Source organism: Pseudophryne corroboree, chromosome 5, assembly GCF_028390025.1.
Source record: "Pseudophryne corroboree isolate aPseCor3 chromosome 5, aPseCor3.hap2, whole genome shotgun sequence".
Taxonomy (NCBI): domain Eukaryota; kingdom Metazoa; phylum Chordata; class Amphibia; order Anura; family Myobatrachidae; genus Pseudophryne; species Pseudophryne corroboree.
The window spans coordinates 608,322,278-608,340,224 of NC_086448.1; the positions used below are offsets into that span (position 1 = coordinate 608,322,278).

The 17,947-nt window shown below is 42.5% G+C and overlaps 1 protein-coding gene and 2 pseudogenes across 1 annotated transcript in view; 1 reads left to right on the forward strand and 2 right to left on the reverse strand.

The window, feature by feature from the left end:
• Positions 1-17,947, reverse strand: part of RAB31 (RAB31, member RAS oncogene family) — a 123,361-nt gene that overhangs the window by 26,179 nt on the left and 79,235 nt on the right. The window contains exons 3-5 of the mRNA XM_063923461.1: positions 4,070-4,149; positions 3,458-3,539; positions 201-272 (exon numbers count right to left, since the gene is read on the reverse strand). Of these exons, the coding sequence (XP_063779531.1) occupies positions 201-272; positions 3,458-3,539; positions 4,070-4,149 (234 nt within the window). The remainder of the gene's footprint in view (positions 1-200; positions 273-3,457; positions 3,540-4,069; positions 4,150-17,947) is intronic.
• Positions 4,950-5,068, reverse strand: LOC134930470 (5S ribosomal RNA; annotated as a pseudogene).
• On the forward strand, positions 8,342-8,460 carry LOC134930364 (5S ribosomal RNA; annotated as a pseudogene).

A 17,947-nucleotide genomic window follows, 5' to 3' on the forward strand; every position in this document is an offset into this window, starting at 1 on the left:
ATATCTTACAATTTATCTCTTTGAAACTTTAATAAATGCCCTACTTAGTCCCCACTTGTTTTGAGTCCAGAAAACAAAATTCAGTCTATTATAAATCATACATACTGTACAGTAAATACCCATGATTACCAATTCTATTATATTAAACACAAAATAGAGTATGGATTACGAAACAGAAAACCTAAATTAATAAAACTTACCTGCTTTGTAATGTCATATACTATAACAGCAGCCGCTGATCCTCTATAGTACATAGGTGCCAATGAGTGGAACTGCAAAAACAAGAGAGATCTCTGTTTTGAATGAGAGAATATACTTTTTTTTTTTTTTTCCCCAACCATTGGCTATTCAGACATTTTAGAAACATGCACAATGGCTGTAAAAAAGACACATCAACATTAGTTTTAACAAGTCCGAGACAGTAACACAGAGGACATTTTGAAAAATTTAAATTTCACTTTTCTAAGAACATAATTGGGGGTATTGAGGAGGGTGGAAACCAGGTAAGCTGGGGGGGAGGGGGTATAGAGGAACATACTATTAAACATCGGACACTTTGAGAAATCTGAACTGCTCCGAACTTCCCCTATCCGCGGCAGTCGAGCCTGGGGCTTGGATAAGCTGCACTGCTGACACCCCTGCACTGCTGACTCAGTCGGCACCCCCCCACACTGCTGACACACCCCAGCACTGAGGACACCGTTGGCACTCCTGCATTACCGACAGTGTTGGCACCCCTGCACTGAGGACACCGCCAACACCACCAAAGGTTTCTATGAAGGATGCGATGCTGCTAGATTTACCAATATCCAGAATGTGATGCATTCCGCAGCTATCACCATCTGGAAATGGCGGTAGCCACTTGTAGCCTATGGACTACACATTGTAATTGTAGCCTGCAGTGGGTTCACCCAGAACCCTCCCTGGAAGTGGCCTCTGTGCTTGTGCGGCCTGTCTGACCTCGCATGTGCACACTCCCCAGCAGCCATCTGAGCACATCGCAGAGACGGGCTCCTTTTGGTGACCCAGCATGTGCTGGATAATACATCCAGCTTATAGGCTCACATATTGCAATGCGAACCTGGGAGGTAAGATCCCATCCAGATCGCATTCAATACGCATTCAAAATATAGCCACTCCTGATTAATACCAGTGCCGTAAGTAGGCATTTTAGCTCTGTGTGCAAGAAACGGCATTGGCGCGCAAAAAATATATAGGGGTGTGGCTTCATAGGGAAGGGGTGTGGCCACAAAATAATACCAATTCATACTACGGTGCACAGTAGTCTCCATTATTCAAATTACGCTGCACAGTAACACCACTACACCAGTTTCTATAGAAACTTTCATCGCTTTTCATGCATGGTCATTCTCCACCAGGAAACCATGTATAATTCGACCGCACACTTGGGAACCTGACTCATAGAGGAGGAGGTAGACCCTGAAGCTGTGACACCCACTAGGAATTTCCCCTGTACCTCTGTGTTCCAGTCCGGCTCTGGTCTGGTTACTTATTTGAAAGATGTGGTGTCACTGACTGATCTATCTCTTTAGACCTAAAAGTCTATTTTGCCATGTCTGTTATGCAAATGCAGAATAGTGGGGTTACATACTATTTATTAGTAAGCAGGATGCCGGCTGTCAAGATCCCGACAGCGGCATCACACCCACCAGAATGCCGGCAGCGGGGCGAGCACTAAGAGTCCCCTTGCAAGCTCGCTGCGCACGCCACGCTGTGGCCTTGGTGGATCGTTGCATTCGCCACAGCTTCTATGCTCACTCTATGGGTGTTGTGGACACCCACATGTGGGACTAGGACCTGTGCGCCGGGATTGTGGCTGTCGGCATTGTTGGCTGTCGGGACTCCGGCATCGGTATCCTGACTGCCGGGATCCCAACAGCCGGCAAATTGATTGCATCCCGAATAGTGTAATGATGTATTCACTTTGGATCTCATACGTAAATGTGATATTGCTGCATAAAGGGCATAGTCAAAGCATACCTCCCAACTTATTTTCTCTTCCTCCAGCTCTGCACTCTCCCTCGCAAAGCAATCCTATTTCCAATTACTCATCTCTTCTCAGTCCTCCAGTCCCTGCCACCTCTTTGATACTTTCAACACTCTCCTTTGCCTCCTACCCTCCCTCACTGCCACTGAATTTTCCTTTGTCTTCTCCTCCTCAAAAATGTAAACAATCCGACGCGAAATTTCCTCCTGTCTCCCCTTGGCAGCCCTACCGCCAACACCATCCTCTCCCTCCTGCCAAAACTCTTAGTCCACAGACAAGGAAGTTCACTCCCTCATCTTATCCTCTCCCACCTCCACCTGCCCCCTGGACCCCCTCCCCTTCCGCCTCCTCCGCTCCCTCTCCCTCACTGCCTTTCGACAAAACCTGCACTGGCTCCCATTTCCCTATGGAATCCTCTTCAAACTCCTCACACTCACATCAAGGCTGCTCTCCCAGCCCGCTGCCTCATGCCTTGGAAATCTCTGCCTCACCTTCTGCTTGCTTGTGCCTCATGTCACCTTTCTGTCTCCCTCCTCCCCCTAGATTGTAAGCTCCTTGGAGCAGGGCCCTCTTCCCTCCTGTTCTCACAGCCCTTTTCTTTTGCACTTCAGTTACAGCACTCTCCTACTCAGTGACTGTCTATACCTGCATTTCTTATTGCTTGTAACCGCTCATCTCTTCCAATGGCTGCCCGCCCCCAGTAGTACGCCAATTACTCCTTTGCATCCTTACATCTCCGATGTATTGTGAACTGTGGTGTTAGTTGTTACTTGAGCTCTGTTTTAGTTTTTCAGTCTCTCTGTAATGTTAAGTTGTGCACCCTGTATTATTCTAATGTGAGTCATATGTACGGTGCTGCAAAACACGTGTGGCACCTTATAAATAAAATGTCATAACAATAACTGTCCCGACTTTTGCAGGACAGTCCCATTTTTGGGTGGACTGTCCCACTGTCCCACCTGTGGTCCACAGTGCCTCGCCATGGGGGGAGGCTGGGAAGCTCCTGTCACTCACTACTCTGCAGTGAGTAGACTCTGTGCGCATGTGCACAACTGCTATTCACAGGAGACAGAGATACTGGGGGCATACCAGCAGCTCATAGAGCACTGGGCATTCCCCCACAGTGACGGGAAATGGAGGTGTAGCTTGCGAACGTGGCATTGCCGTGAAGCCACACCCCTTATTGCAGAAGTCACACCCATTCTTTGGGAGTGCGCGCTGAAGGCTTTCAAGATGTTGGGAGGTATTTTCAAAACTATTTTCTCTAATGCCTCTGGAGAGGAAAAATGTTGATCAGCACAAAGAATTTATTTATGTCAGCATATATTCCTACACTTCCTTATTTCACTCAGACCTAAAACTTCTTTTCCACTAATTGCTATTTTATACTGTTATTCTTAGATAATTTAATAAGCCCCATAGCATACACAGTATGTAACAGATACTCACACGTTCCTGTCCAGCAGTGTCCCATATCAGAAATTTGTGCAGCTCATTCCCACAAGGCACTGTTTTAGTCATGAATGAAGCACTGGAAGAAAATAAAAATGCATTACTGATGGGTACCACTAGGGAGCAGTCTAATCCTATATCTAGCACATAAATGTACTGCACTGAGATCATGCCGTAGGCTATATTTTGCTTCTACATACTTCATACATTCTGCATGACTGCATATCTCGCATGACCCTCTCCAGGAGGGACACAATGCTCTGCTTCTGGACATGTCTCTGAATTTATGATTGTCGGCACCTGTTTTGAACAGGTAATGGATAAGAAAGGTGTTACAGCACAGGTGATGATAATCCTAAATTAAGAGGGAAGTCCGGGAGCAGAGCATTGTGTCCCTTCTGGAGAGGGTCATGTTGGGAGGTATGTGACTATTTTATTAAATTCCTTTAGCGAAATCACAAATGACAACAGCAATTCATTATGGGATTATTACGTTATCCCATACACAAGTAGACAACATTTCAGTCACACTTCTAGCAAGCAGTCCTATTCCCTAACATAATAACATTTACATGCTGGGGAAATGACTTCATGCTGTAATTTACTTACCCAATAGTAGGGCTGATGTTGTGGTCAAAATGGTCTTGAACAAACCGACAAACTATGCTTGATTTTCCTACCCCTGTGTCCTGCAACAAAACGTTGAGACTATTAAATCAAATTGTATAGAAATGTAGAATTTGATTGTTAGTAATGGGTGGGGGGGGGTTTGGAATCTGCACAGGGCCAGATTGTAAAATAAATGAATAAATGTCATACAATTTTTATACCATATGAGGCAAAAATAATAATAGTAATAATAATAATAATAATAATAATAATGAACCAACATAAATCTACCAACTTTGCCAGTAAGGCTTTTAGGGTAGAGTAGGGTTGGCGGTGCTCCCGGACATTAGTTCAGGACTAAGTATTGGAGGGTTGTTTTGCAAAGAAGCAAAAAAAGAGGACTACTTTTGTGTCTCACTGGGGCACACTTTGTTATTGATTGACTAATTGGTGAAATGATAGTACTTGTACAATGTATGTGCAAAAATAAATAAAACTTAACTTTTATTACTTTAAACAGACGAAAAGACAATAAAATTACAAAGCTATTGCTGTATATAACAGCAAAAAAAGGGATTAAAACAAGTATTAAATAACAATATGGTGATATGTCACTCACTGGATATAAAGTAGGTGGCAGAAAATTTAACAGCACACTCACTGGTTGTGAGCGAGTATTAATGTTCGACGTTAGTCTGTGAGCGAAAGTATAGAAATTCTTGTTATCTCGATCAACTTTTGAATTGATATACACCTGCATATTCATAAGAGAGATTCAAGAAAAACCGGCTTTAAAGAATCCGGACTAGTCAGCTTAGGTAAATATACTCCAATAATGTTTAGGATGGAATTCACTGGTCAGCAGAAGGTATATTCCTTAATACTACAGTACCCAGTATTCCCAGAGGGTCACCCTTTCTGGTACTAACCAGGCCCAATACTGCTTGGCTTCCAAGATCAGACGAGATCGGGCATGTCCAGCATGGTATGACTGTAGAAAGTCAGGTGGATACCTGTCAGCATGGGGAATAGCTACTGCTTAGACAAACTGAAGCAAAATTGTCTAAAGGATAACGTTGTAATGGACACAAATTCGCCAGGGATGCGGCTTGATAGAAAAACCAAAATTGGATAAATGCAAAGGAGGCCCTAAAAGGGCAGAAAGATTTCTTACTTTTTTTGAGAGAAGTCCCCCACACAGAAAATTTATAGTGGCGGGAACACATACAAACTTCTCCACATAGGAATTGTGGTGGAGCAGTAAGAGGAATGGTATGTCCTAATTACTAAGGTATGTCATGTAATTGAATATACGGTAAGGAAATAACCTTTACATCAATTTCTGAAAACACATTAAAGATATCAATTAATCATGAATTGAAATGAGTTCTGGATATATTGCAGGTATCCCATATGAATCAAAGCAATAATAAAACCTGAATAGGTAATATAAGAATATTCAGAAAAATAGAAATTAAATGAGTTCTAGATATATTGCAGGTATACGATATGCTAACTCGGGGAACATGAAATTTCACATGGAATCCAGCACATAAATTGCCTGAGCAGCTGTCTGTCTGCTACAGGAAGATGCAAAATTATTCAAATAATTATCACAATAGTGAATTGCTGAATGTATTGCGAAAGTGCTGATAGCACCCTGAAAATTCACATAGAATCCAGCACATGAGCTGCATCTGCAGCTAACTGTCTGTTACAGAAAGATACAATTGTATTTAAATAATTGTCACACATAGAATCCAGCACATGAGCTGCCTGGGCAGTTGTCTGCCTGTTGCAGGAAGATACAATTGTATTCAAGTAATTGTCACAATAGTGAGTTGCTAAATGTATTGCGAAAGTGCTGATAACCCCATGTAAATTCACTTAGTATCCAGCACATGAGCTGCATCAGCAGCTATCTGTCTGTTACAAAAAAAAATATATATATACAATTGTATTTGAATAATTATCACAGTAATTAATTGCTTAATATATTGCATATATTGCAGAAATACCATATGCTGACTCATAAAACAGTATAAAGAATCACATAAAATCCAGCACATAAGTAGCATAACCAGCTGTATGTCTGTTGAAATGAATGATACATTTGTATTCAAACAATTGTCATAATTGATGTAGACAGACTGTATGCAAATACTTGTGGTAATATCAGTAAAGCAAGGCTCTCCTATCACAAAAATGTGTGTGGTCTGATGGGAACCTGACTGAGCTGCTAGTTCTGGTGCTAAAAAAGATAATTGCTTAATGCAGAAATTGACAGCCCAAAACTAGATTCCCTACACTGGGGAAATGCCCTGTGTAGGTCTCTTCACTATATCAAGAGAAGCGTCAGGCAGGCGTTGTTCCCAGCAAACTAGTTGCTAGGGAACCAGTGCTGTCTGTGCAGCGTGCACAGAGTGGAAGGAGCTTCTGCCCTGTGTATTACTTGAGTACACAGGGAGAAAACCAGACCAAAAAGCTGAGGCCAGCTTCAGAGAGCGATGCTGATACTTGCGGCGTGTGTGCTGGGGGGAGTCCGCCCGTCGGAGCTCCGTTACGGAGGTCCCGGAAGTCGGGTGCCGGACCGGAAGTGACGCGCGTTTCGATGGGAGGAGCTTGTTCATAGGATCCTGTGAACAAGCTCCTCCCAGCGAAACGCGCTTCACTTCCGGTCCGGCACCCGACTTCCGGGACCTCCGTAACGGAGCTCCGACGGGCGTACTCCCCCCAGCACACACGCCGCAAGTATCAGCATCGCTCTCTGAAGCTGGCCTCAGCTTTTTGGTCTGGTTTTCTCCCTGTGTACTCAAGTAATACACAGGGCAGAAGCTCCTTCCACTCTGTGCACGCTGCACAGACAGCACTGGTTCCCTAGCAACTAGTTTGCTGGGAACAACGCCTGCCTGACGCTTCTCTTGATATAGTGAAGAGACCTACACAGGGCATTTTCCCAGTGTAGGGAATCTAGTTTTGGGCTGTCAATTTCTGCATTAAGCAATTATATTTTTTAGCACCAGAACTAGCAGCTCAGTCAGGTTCCCATCAGACCACACACATTTTTGTGATAGGAGAGCCTTGCTTTACTCATATTACCACAAGTATTTGCATACAGTCTGTCTACATCAATTATGACAATTGTTTGAATACAAATGTATCGTTCATTTCAACAGACATACAGCTGGTTATGCTACTTATGTGCTGGATTTTATGTGATTCTTTATACTGTTTTATGAGTCAGCATATGGTATTTCTGCAATATATGCAATATATTAAGCAATTAATTACTGTGATAATTATTCAAATACAATTGTATATATATAATTTTTTGTTTTGTAACAGACAGATAGCTGCTGATGCAGCTCATGTGCTGGATACTAAGTGAATTTACATGGGGTTATCAGCACTTTCGCAATACATTTAGCAACTCACTATTGTGACAATTACTGGAATACAATTGTATCTTCCTGCAACAGGCAGACAACTGCCCAGGCAGCTCATGTGCTGGATTCTATGTGTGACAATTATTTAAATACAATTGTATCTTTCTGTAACAGACAGTTAGGTGCTGATGCAGCTCATGTGCTGGATTCTATGTGAATTTTCAGGGTGCTATCAGCACTTTCGCAATACATTCAGCAATTCACTATTGTGATAATTATTTGAATAATTTTGCATCTTCCTGTAGCAGACAGACAGCTGCTCAGGCAATTTATGTGCTGGATTCCATGTGAAATTTCATGTTCCCCGAGTTAGCATATCGTATACCTGCAATATATCTAGAACTCATTTAATTTCTATTTTTCTGAATATTCTTATATTACCTATTCAGGTTTTATTATTGCTTTGATTCATATGGGATACCTGCAATATATCCAGAACTCATTTCAATTCATGATTATTTGATATCTTTAATGTGTTTTCAGAAATTGATGTAAAGGTTATTTCCTTACCGTATATTCAATTACATGACATACCTTAGTAATTAAGACATACCATTCCTCTTACTGCTCCACCACAATTCCTATGTGGAGAAGTTTGTATGTGTTCCCGCCACTATAAATTTTCTGTGTGGGGGACTTCTCTCAAAAAAAGTAAGAAATCTTTCTGCCCTTTTAGGGCCTCCTTTGCATTTATCCAATTTTGGTTTTTCTATCAAGCCGCATCCCTGGCGAATTTGTGTCCATTACAACGTTATCCTTTAGACAATTTTGCTTCAGTTTGTCTAAGCAGTAGCTATTCCCCATGCTGACAGGTATCCACCTGACTTTTTACAGTCATACCATGCTGGACATGCCCGATCTCGTCTGATCTTGGAAGCCAAGCAGCATTGGGCCTGGTTAGTACCAGAAAGGGTGACCCTCTGGGAATACTGGGTACTGTAGTATTAAGGAATATACCTTCTGCTGACCAGTGAATTCCATCCTAAACATTATTGGAGTATATTTACCTAAGCTGACTAGTCCGGATTCTTTAAAGCCGGTTTTTCTTGAATCTCTCTTATGAATATACAGGTGTATATCAATTCATAAGTTGATCGAGATAACAAGAATTTCTATACTTTCGCTCACAGACTAACGTCGAACATTAATACTCGCTCACAACCAGTGGGTGTGCTGTTAAATTTTCTGCCACCTACTTTATATCCAGTGAGTGACATATCACCATATTGTTATTTAATACTTGTTTTAATCCCTTTTTTTGCTGTTATATACAGTAATAGTTTTGTAATTTTATTGTCTTTTCGTCTGTTTAAAGTAATAAAAGTTAAGTTTTATTTATTTTTGCACATACATTGTACAAGTACTATCATTTCACCAATTAGTCAATCAATAACAAAGTGTGCCCCAGTGAGACACAAAAGTAGTCCTCTTTTTTTGCTTCTTTGCAAAACAACCTTCCAATACTTTGAATTTGATTGTTAGTAACAAACAAAAAAAAAAAAAACTGTCCATCTCCTGTGCTCTCTTTTGTGCTTTTTCCTTTTGGGAAGGAGGAGCCTTATTTTTTATGTTAACAACAACCCATATTTTCCTACTTTTTCAAAAAGCATTTCATGAAGATTGAGAAAGCAACACCTATGAACGTGGTGTTAAATTAGACATATACTGCTCCGCCCAAGCACGGTTACAGTGTCTACTTGTTGACGAAAAGACACTGACACATTTCCGTTCATGTATTGTGCTCTATTCGCACGTGGTTCAATACAAGTAGCCATGAGACACCTATTTTGAAAATCCATGTACCCTTAGGGATCACTGTGCCTTATAACCAATGCAAGGAAATGGAACTGAAGACCACATTTAAATCCTATATAATAAAAGGCTAACTGCTCCTCACCTCTGTTCTGCGCAACAGTTTAGGGGAGAGGGGATAACATACTTCTCTCTCACCTGTCGGGATTTCAAACATTGGGATGCTGGCGTTGGTACTGTAACCGCCGACATCCCATCTGCCGGTCAAACATACTGAACCTGTTTTCATGCATAGTTGAGTCACTTGGCCTTGTTTCCACATTCAAGGTATGACTTTTTGGCCGCAATTCTTCCATGAAGACCACTTCTGGCCAGACTCCTTCCGAACAGTACATGGGTTTGCCTATGTCCCACTGGTTTCTGCCAGTTCTGAGCTGATGGTATAGCTGGACAACTTTCGATTTTGAAGGGAAGTAAGCAAGATAAAAATAAAAAATACAGCCATAGAGCACAAAAGTGACAGGTAAGGTAATAGTAAAATTTAATGTGACAACATATTGGTACAATTTATAAAAGACATATACAGTATAAATACACCTCAGGCCACTGTGAAAACTTATATAAAGTTCAATAATATTCAGTGAACTACTTAATGTATCTACTTCCAGGACAAAATATGTTGTAAAAGTAACAATGTCCTGGGAAAGAGGGATGCAGAATTATTTATTGTAAGTGGTTTAGCCACTGTATCAGCGATGGTTAATATTAAACAAATATAAACACATGAGATATCAATGCAAAAAATGAGATCCGAAGATCTCATGTGGTATAGCACTCACCACACCTACTGTATATGTAAGTGTCCACAGCATATGCATAACACGGAACTAAAGAACCTCTCTTAAAGAGATAGCATGGCGCACATAGCGCGCCACTGTGCCCGCAGCGTGGCGAGCGCAGCGAGCCTGCAAGGGGCTCATTTGCGCTCACCCAGCTGTCGGTATGCCGTTGGTTGGGATTCCGGCGCCGGTATGCTGGCCGCCGGGATAACATAATACACCCGTAGCCAGGTGGTCTTCAGTTTGCTGGCGACCGGGCTCCCGACGACCAGCATAACGGCGCCAGAATCCCGACCGCCAGTATACCGACAGCTTTTCTCCCTCTTGGGGGTCCACGACCCCCCCCCCCTGCAGGGAGAATAGATAGCGTGATTGCGCGCCACCATGCCTGCAAGGGGCTCATTTGCGCTCGACCAGCTGTCGGTATGCCGGCGGTTGGGATTCCGGCACTGGTATGCTGGCCGCCGGGAGCCCGACTGCTGGCACAACATACTACACCCCTGTAGCCAAGTGTAATAAACTTGGGAGTATTATAGACCAGTGTCCTCTTTGTATCCATCAGCGGTACAGATTGTCCAAATCCCTCCAAATATATTCAATTGTTTTGTTGTTATTTATTTATTGGGTCTTCCAGCAGCATCTTTAAATCCAATATATGCTGATGAAAACAGAGCAAGTCTAAGTTCTCCAAATATAGGGATTCAGATGGAATATATCCCAATGACTCAAACTCTCATATATATTGTGTTCATAAACATAAAGTATTTATTTCTCTGTGTAAGATTAAAATCACCTGTCAGCTGGCCAGCCATGCTATGGTGTGTGCGCTCCTTCCCCGAGCAGTCCATAATGAACCAGCAATGATGTGGGTCCTGGCGCGGCAGAGCATCATTTCTTATATTACATATATTTTTTATATCTATAGACGTATCTTTATTTTTATACTGTGAACACGCTTGATTTGTATTGCTTGCTATGCTCTGTCCGTCTTTAGGCATATTGACATACAGCCTAACTCCAGTCATTACAACCAGCTAGGCGCTTCACATTTCAGCAGACATAAATTATCTAATTATCCCTGGCCTTTTAATACATGGGCAGGACAGGATTTCACTATACTGCTTTTATCTGAAGAAACGACCAGTGTTGCAGGTTGAGAAACGCGTCAGTAATGACCCAGGCCATTGCACCTTTGAGACTGATCATTTCCAGCAAATTACCATGGCTAGCTGCCGAGCTGGAAGCAATCCCTATAGGTGACCAGCAGGATGGACTAGTGTCGCCGCACTGCCGCACCGGGATCATTGAACTGGGAGTGATCTCAATGGGTGAGCAGCTGGATACATTGCATTGCTGCTCTGCTTTCACCAGGATCCACATTATTGCTGGTTCATTATGGACAGCTCAGGAAAGGAGCGTACACATGGCTGGCGAGCCGACAAGTGAGCTTAATCTTACACAGAGATATAAATACGTTTATAAACACAGCATATATAAGAGCTTGAGTAACGGGAATATACACCATCTGAATCCCCATATTTGGAGAACGGGAGTAATGGGAATATACACCATCTGAATCCCCATATTTGGAGAACGGGAGTAACGGGAATATACACCATCTGAATCCCCATATTTGGAGAACAGGAGTAACGGGAATATACACCATCTGAATCCCCATATTTGGAGAATGGGAGTAACAGGGATATACGCCATCTGAATCCCCATATTTGGAGAACTTAAGGCCCATGCACACTAGAAGACTTGAAAGATGAGCAATGTGGAAGATGAGCAATTTCCCTTGAATACCTTGACAAACGAGATTGTACACACTGAGCTTTTTTTCAAACGATCTTAATGAGGAACAACCTGCTCTGCTGGGATTGAGGGGATTGAGCTGCATGCATGGATGACTGACAACCTGCTTCAAAAGATCACAGGTGTGCACATAATTCATCGTTTGCTGTGTACACACTAGAACGATTTGATCATTCACAAACGTCGTTATCGCTCATATCTATGGAAAATATCTTCTAGTGTGTATGGGCCTTAAGACTTGCTCTGTTTTCATCAGCATATGTTGGATTTAAAGATGCTGCCAGAAGACCCAAAAAATAAATAACAACTGAATATATTTGGAGGGATTTGGACAATCTGTACTGCAGACAGGTATAAAAAGGACACTGGTCTATAATACTCCAACTTTACTTGCACTTGGCTACAGTCCATGTTTCATTCTTTAAGAGTGGTTTTTTTTAGAACCGTGTTATGGGGATGCAGTTAAATTGCCAGCAGTTGGGATACTGGAGGATAGGATACCGATGTCGGCATCCCAACTGCTGACAATGCAGCCAGCCTGAATCCTGGCTCGCGGGCTATTCCCACTCATGGGTGTCCACGACACCAAGCCCTCAGCGAGTGCAGCGAACACGCAAGGGGACTTTCTGCACTCGCCTCGCAGCTGGCATACTGATGGCCGGGATGTCATTGTCTGTATACTGACAGCCAGCGTCCCGACTGTCTGTAATTCATACTGATCCCGTGTTATGCATATGCTGTGAACACTTACATTAGGTGTGGTGAGTGCTGTACCACATGAGATCTTCCGTTCTCAATTTTTGCATTTGTATCTCATGTGTTTATATTTGTTTAGTATTAGCTATAGCTGATACAGTGGCTAAACCACTTTGCAACAAACAGTTCTGTATCTCTTTCCCAGGACATTGTTACTTTTTACAACATATTTTGTCCTGGAAGTAGATACGTTACATAGTTCACTGAATACTATTGAACTTTATGTTTATGTAAGTTTTCACAGTGGCCTGAGATGTATTTATACTGTATATGTCTTCTTTTATAAATTGTATTAATATGTTGTCATATTAGATTTTACTATTACCTGTCACTTTTGTGCTCTCTGGCTGTATTTATTATTTTTCATTACTGAGCTTAAGGGGGCTGGCTAGCACTAATTTTTTTGAAAGAGTACCATAGAGATTGGTCTGCAATAACCTAGGGTTGTTTTTGAGTGCCTTTACTCTGTTTAAGTAAGCATAATGTGTCTTTCATTTGATGCACGAAATTTCCTTGGCCAATCATTGCGTCTACGGTCCTCAATGTTGCCCATTTCTTTGTGTTTCTTCAAAAGAGCTTAAACAGCACATCTTGAAACCCCAATCTGCTTTAAAGTCTTTGGGGTATATTCAATAACTGCAGCTTCCAACAGTTTTAGGTCGGAAGAGGTTCCGACCTATTCATTAGTGCCCCGTTTATTCCGACAAGTCGGGAAACCGTCAGGTTTATTCCGACAAGTCGGAAGCAGGGCCAGACCCGACAGGTTTTAGCCCCGTTTCCGACAATCTCAATCCGACTTTAAAAAAAGTTGGATTGAGATGAGGAGACTAGTGGTGCTGCGGCGGCGGGGGGAGCATTGATTGGCGGCTGGCGAAAGTAGCATGTCTGCGGTGGCGGGGGGAGGCGTTGCAGAGAGAGAGGTGCCTGGCCGTCTCCCGGTCAGGCACCTCTCTCCCTGCAGCGCCTCCCCCCGCCACCACAAAAATGTTACCCCGCTGCCAGTACCTCCCACTGGCTGCCGATCAATGCTCCCCCCGCCACCACAGCACCTCTCTTCCTGCTGCCAGCTCCGCCTGCGGCTCCACATATGTCCCTGCAGCCAGCACCTCCCACTCACGGCCGCCGCTCTCTGCTCCCCTGGCCGCTGCTGTCAGCGCATCCGCAGTCGCTGACAGCAGCGGCCTGACAGGATTGAATAGGGGTTGTCGGATCCATTCCGACAACTGCATGTCGGAATGGATCCGACTCCTGTTGAAAATACCCCTTTGTCTGTGAGATACCTTGCTGATGCAGTATAACTACCCTATGTCATGTTTCTGTGCTCAGTCTTGCCACTGTGTATGACTTGTGACATGAACTTTCTTCCACAACCTCACATTTGTAGCAGAGTTTGGCTGTTTCTCACACAGTTGTTTCCGTTTCAGTTAATGACTGTGTTTTAACCTACATTCCACGCCTGCCTACATATTCATACTATATATATATATATATATATATATATATATATATATATATATATATATATATATACATACTAAATATTCATTAAATAAAAAAAATATATATATACACACTACATATTCATAAAATAAAGTATATATATATATATATATATATATATATATATATACATACATACACGCTACGTATTCATTAAGTAAATATATATATATGTATATACGATTGTGTAATTTGTATTTTTTTTTTTCCCCCAAGCACATAACAGTTACATAATGTGAGTATAGCACAACCAAGGAGATTGCTAGACTTTTTAGGGAGTCAGGTAGATTTCTATTATTTCAGTCTCCCTGACATTCAGGGAGAGTTGGTAAGCATGCAATAACCACGTCTGTCCGGGTGTGGTTCATCAAATCAACAGTGTCTAGGTCGACCATGTTTAGGTCGACCACTATAGGTCGACAGTCACTAGGTCGACATGGATGGAAGGTCGACAGGGTTTCTAGGTCGACATGTGCTAGGTCGACAGATCTAAAGGTCGACATGAGGATTTTTTTTTTGTGTCGTTTTCTTCGTAGAGTGACCGGGATCCCAAATTAGTGCACCGCGTCCCCTCGCATGGTGCCTTCGCTCCACTACCGTTTCGCTCGGCACACTTTACAGTTCCAATCGTAGTCCACGTGGATCGTTAAGTATGAAAAAATGCAAAAAAAGAAAAAAAATGTGAAAAACTCATGTCGACCTTTAGACCTGTCGACCTAGCACATGTCGACCTAGAAACCCTGTCGACCTTCCATCCATGTCGACCTAGTGACTGTCGACCTATAGTGGTCGACCTAAACATTGTCGACCTAGACACTGTCGATCTTCAGACCGGATCCCGTCTGTCCCATGCATTTGTAGATTATTTTATTGTATTGTTCTGCACCGCAGCAGGTAGGTCACCAATTTCCTTTAAAAATGTTCTTCCTGTCTTCATAACTCCAATCTCTTTATGTGTCCCCATGTTTCAGACATTGGGGTAAATGTAAGAGCCTGTGGCTTGTAGGTATTTGTGAGTTCTTAACGAGTCTTCCCAGTGATAAAGGGTCAATTATTTAAAACACCATGCATAACTTTAATTGATCATGCATAACTTCTGAGGACAACTTAAAAAGACAATGAAGACACTACCTGCTCAAATTCATTTTCTAACACATAAAAAAAGGTGTCTTCACACTTCCCGCAGTTGTAGATAAATCACTGGTACCCACATGCAGAAATCCTACCTCTCCAACTTAACTCAGTAAGGGGAATATTTATCACAATCTGTACTTTGAATGTAGATGTGATAAATATTTTGCACTCAGTTCACAATTGGAAAATGTAAATTTTTACTCACATTTATTATTAAGCTCTTGCCAGGAGATTGGCTTTGATAAAAGCCCATCCTGGCGAACAGCTGGAAGCGGGTGATAGATTACGCGATCATTATTACCTGGTTTGGCACCTGAGCGTGTATTGCGCATGCATGGTCATCGACTGGTGCATGCATCAATGGGAGGTACCAGAGAGGGTTCCGGTATGAATGGTCGACCATGTTATGGTCGACAGTCATTAGGTCGACCACTATTGGTCGACATTGACATGGTCGACATGGACACATGTTCGACACATGAAAGGTCAACACATGAAAAGGTCGACATGAGTTTTTTAACTTTTTTTGTGTCGTTTTTTGCGTAAAGTGACTGGGAAACCCAATTAGTGCACCGCGTCCCCTCGCATGGCTCGCTTCGCTCGCCATGCTTCGGGCATGGTGCCTTCGCTCCGCTACCGCTTCGCTCGGCACAGATTACCGTTCCAATCGTAGTCCACGTGGATCGTAAAGTATGGAAAAGTTCCCCAGAAGAAAAAAGTGAAAAACTCATGTCTACCTTTTCATGTGTCGACCTTTCATGTGTCGACCATTTTCATGTGTCGACCATGTGTCCATGTCGACCATGTCAATGTCGACCAATAGTGGTCGACCTAATGACTGTCGACCATAACATGGTCGACCATGTGAACGGATACCGCCAGAGAGGGATCCAGAGAAATCCCCAATTCAGTAGCCCATACGCTATTGTAGGCGAACATCATCTTCAGATGGCGTCAGCTACTGTGGCCAAGCTCCAGAATTATTTGCATTACGGAACAACTGCAAAGCGGGCTGCTTTGCATTCAGAAATACAGGGACTGCGGCAAATATAGAAGATATCTGCTGTTGTCCCTGCATGTTAAATACTGTACAAGGGATCTTTAATATTTGTGGGTACCCACAATATTGTTTAATAAATAAAGGGCATAGGGAAACCCTAACCTTTAAATAATAAGGAAAAAGAAGAAAAAAGTATCCTAAAGTGCTGTGAATATGCAAATATATAAACAAAGGTTATACCAGACTCGTATATAAAAAGTATACATTTTATATAAAGTTTCACAATTCTGTATAAAAATAGTATTTAATACCCGCAACAAAATAGATATTTTGAAAACAATACAGGACTAAAAACTAGAAGATATTGATGAGCCTAATAAGCCGACATACTATATAATGAATAATCAGGAGATTTTGGGTACATTCTCCTTAGAACTGAATGAATAATATAAAGTAATCTATAGGATGGCATGTAATTCAACTCTAAAGTGCTTATTGTAGAAAGCCAAATTGGGGAAGAAACAGACACAGTATTAGGTCTGCAGGCATTAACCCAAGTATGGCATTCAGTGTACTGACTAGGATCTGCAGAACCACAAAGCCATGTCCCACAAAAATGGGTAGAAGCAAAGTGATAGAGCTATCTGGTGCATGTGTTTAGATCTGGAAGGGACCCAGTAAAATATATGCTACAGTAGCTCATAGGCTACTATGGCCTGACTCCATCTTCACATTCCAACAGTTTAGTAGCCCCCATAGAATCCTATGGACCTTGCTTTTGCGGTCAGAAATTGAGGACTCATTCAGATATCAGAGATACGTATCTACTGTGGTTCCTTCTTGTTTGCATCCTGGGTATGCTTAAATTAGATGAGGGTTTACTCCCAAAATTGCTGTTTTTTGGGATTTCCTGCAAAATAAATAAGAATTTACTTACCGATAATTCTATTTCTCATAGTCCGTAGTGGATGCTGGGGACTCCGAAAGGACCATAGGGGAATAGCGGCTCCGCAGGAGACTGGGCACAAAGTAAAAGCTTTAGGACTAGCTGGTGTGCACTGGCTCCTCCCCCTATGACCCTCCTCCAAGCCTCAGTTAGGATACTGTGCCCGGACGAGCGTACACAATAAGGAAGGATTTTGAATCCCGGGTAAGACTCATACCAGCCACACCAATCACACCGTACAACTTGTGATCTGAACCCAGTTAACAGCATGATAACAGAGGAGCCTCTGAAAAGATGGCTCACAACAACAATAACCCGATTTTTGTAACAATAACTATGTACAAGTAATGCAGACAATCCGCACTTGGGATGGGCGCCCAGCATCCACTACGGACTATGAGAAATAGAATTATCGGTAAGTAAATTCTTATTTTCTCTAACGTCCTAGTGGATGCTGGGGACTCCGAAAGGACCATGGGGATTATACCAAAGCTCCCAAACGGGCGGGAGAGTGCGGATGACTCTGCAGCACCGAATGAGAGAACTCCAGGTCCTCCTCAGCCAGGGTATCAAATTTGTAGAATTTAGCAAACGTGTTTGCCCCTGACCAAGTAGCTGCTCGGCAAAGTTGTAAAGCCGAGACCCCTCGGGCAGCCGCCCAAGATGAGCCCACTTTCCGTGTGGAATGGG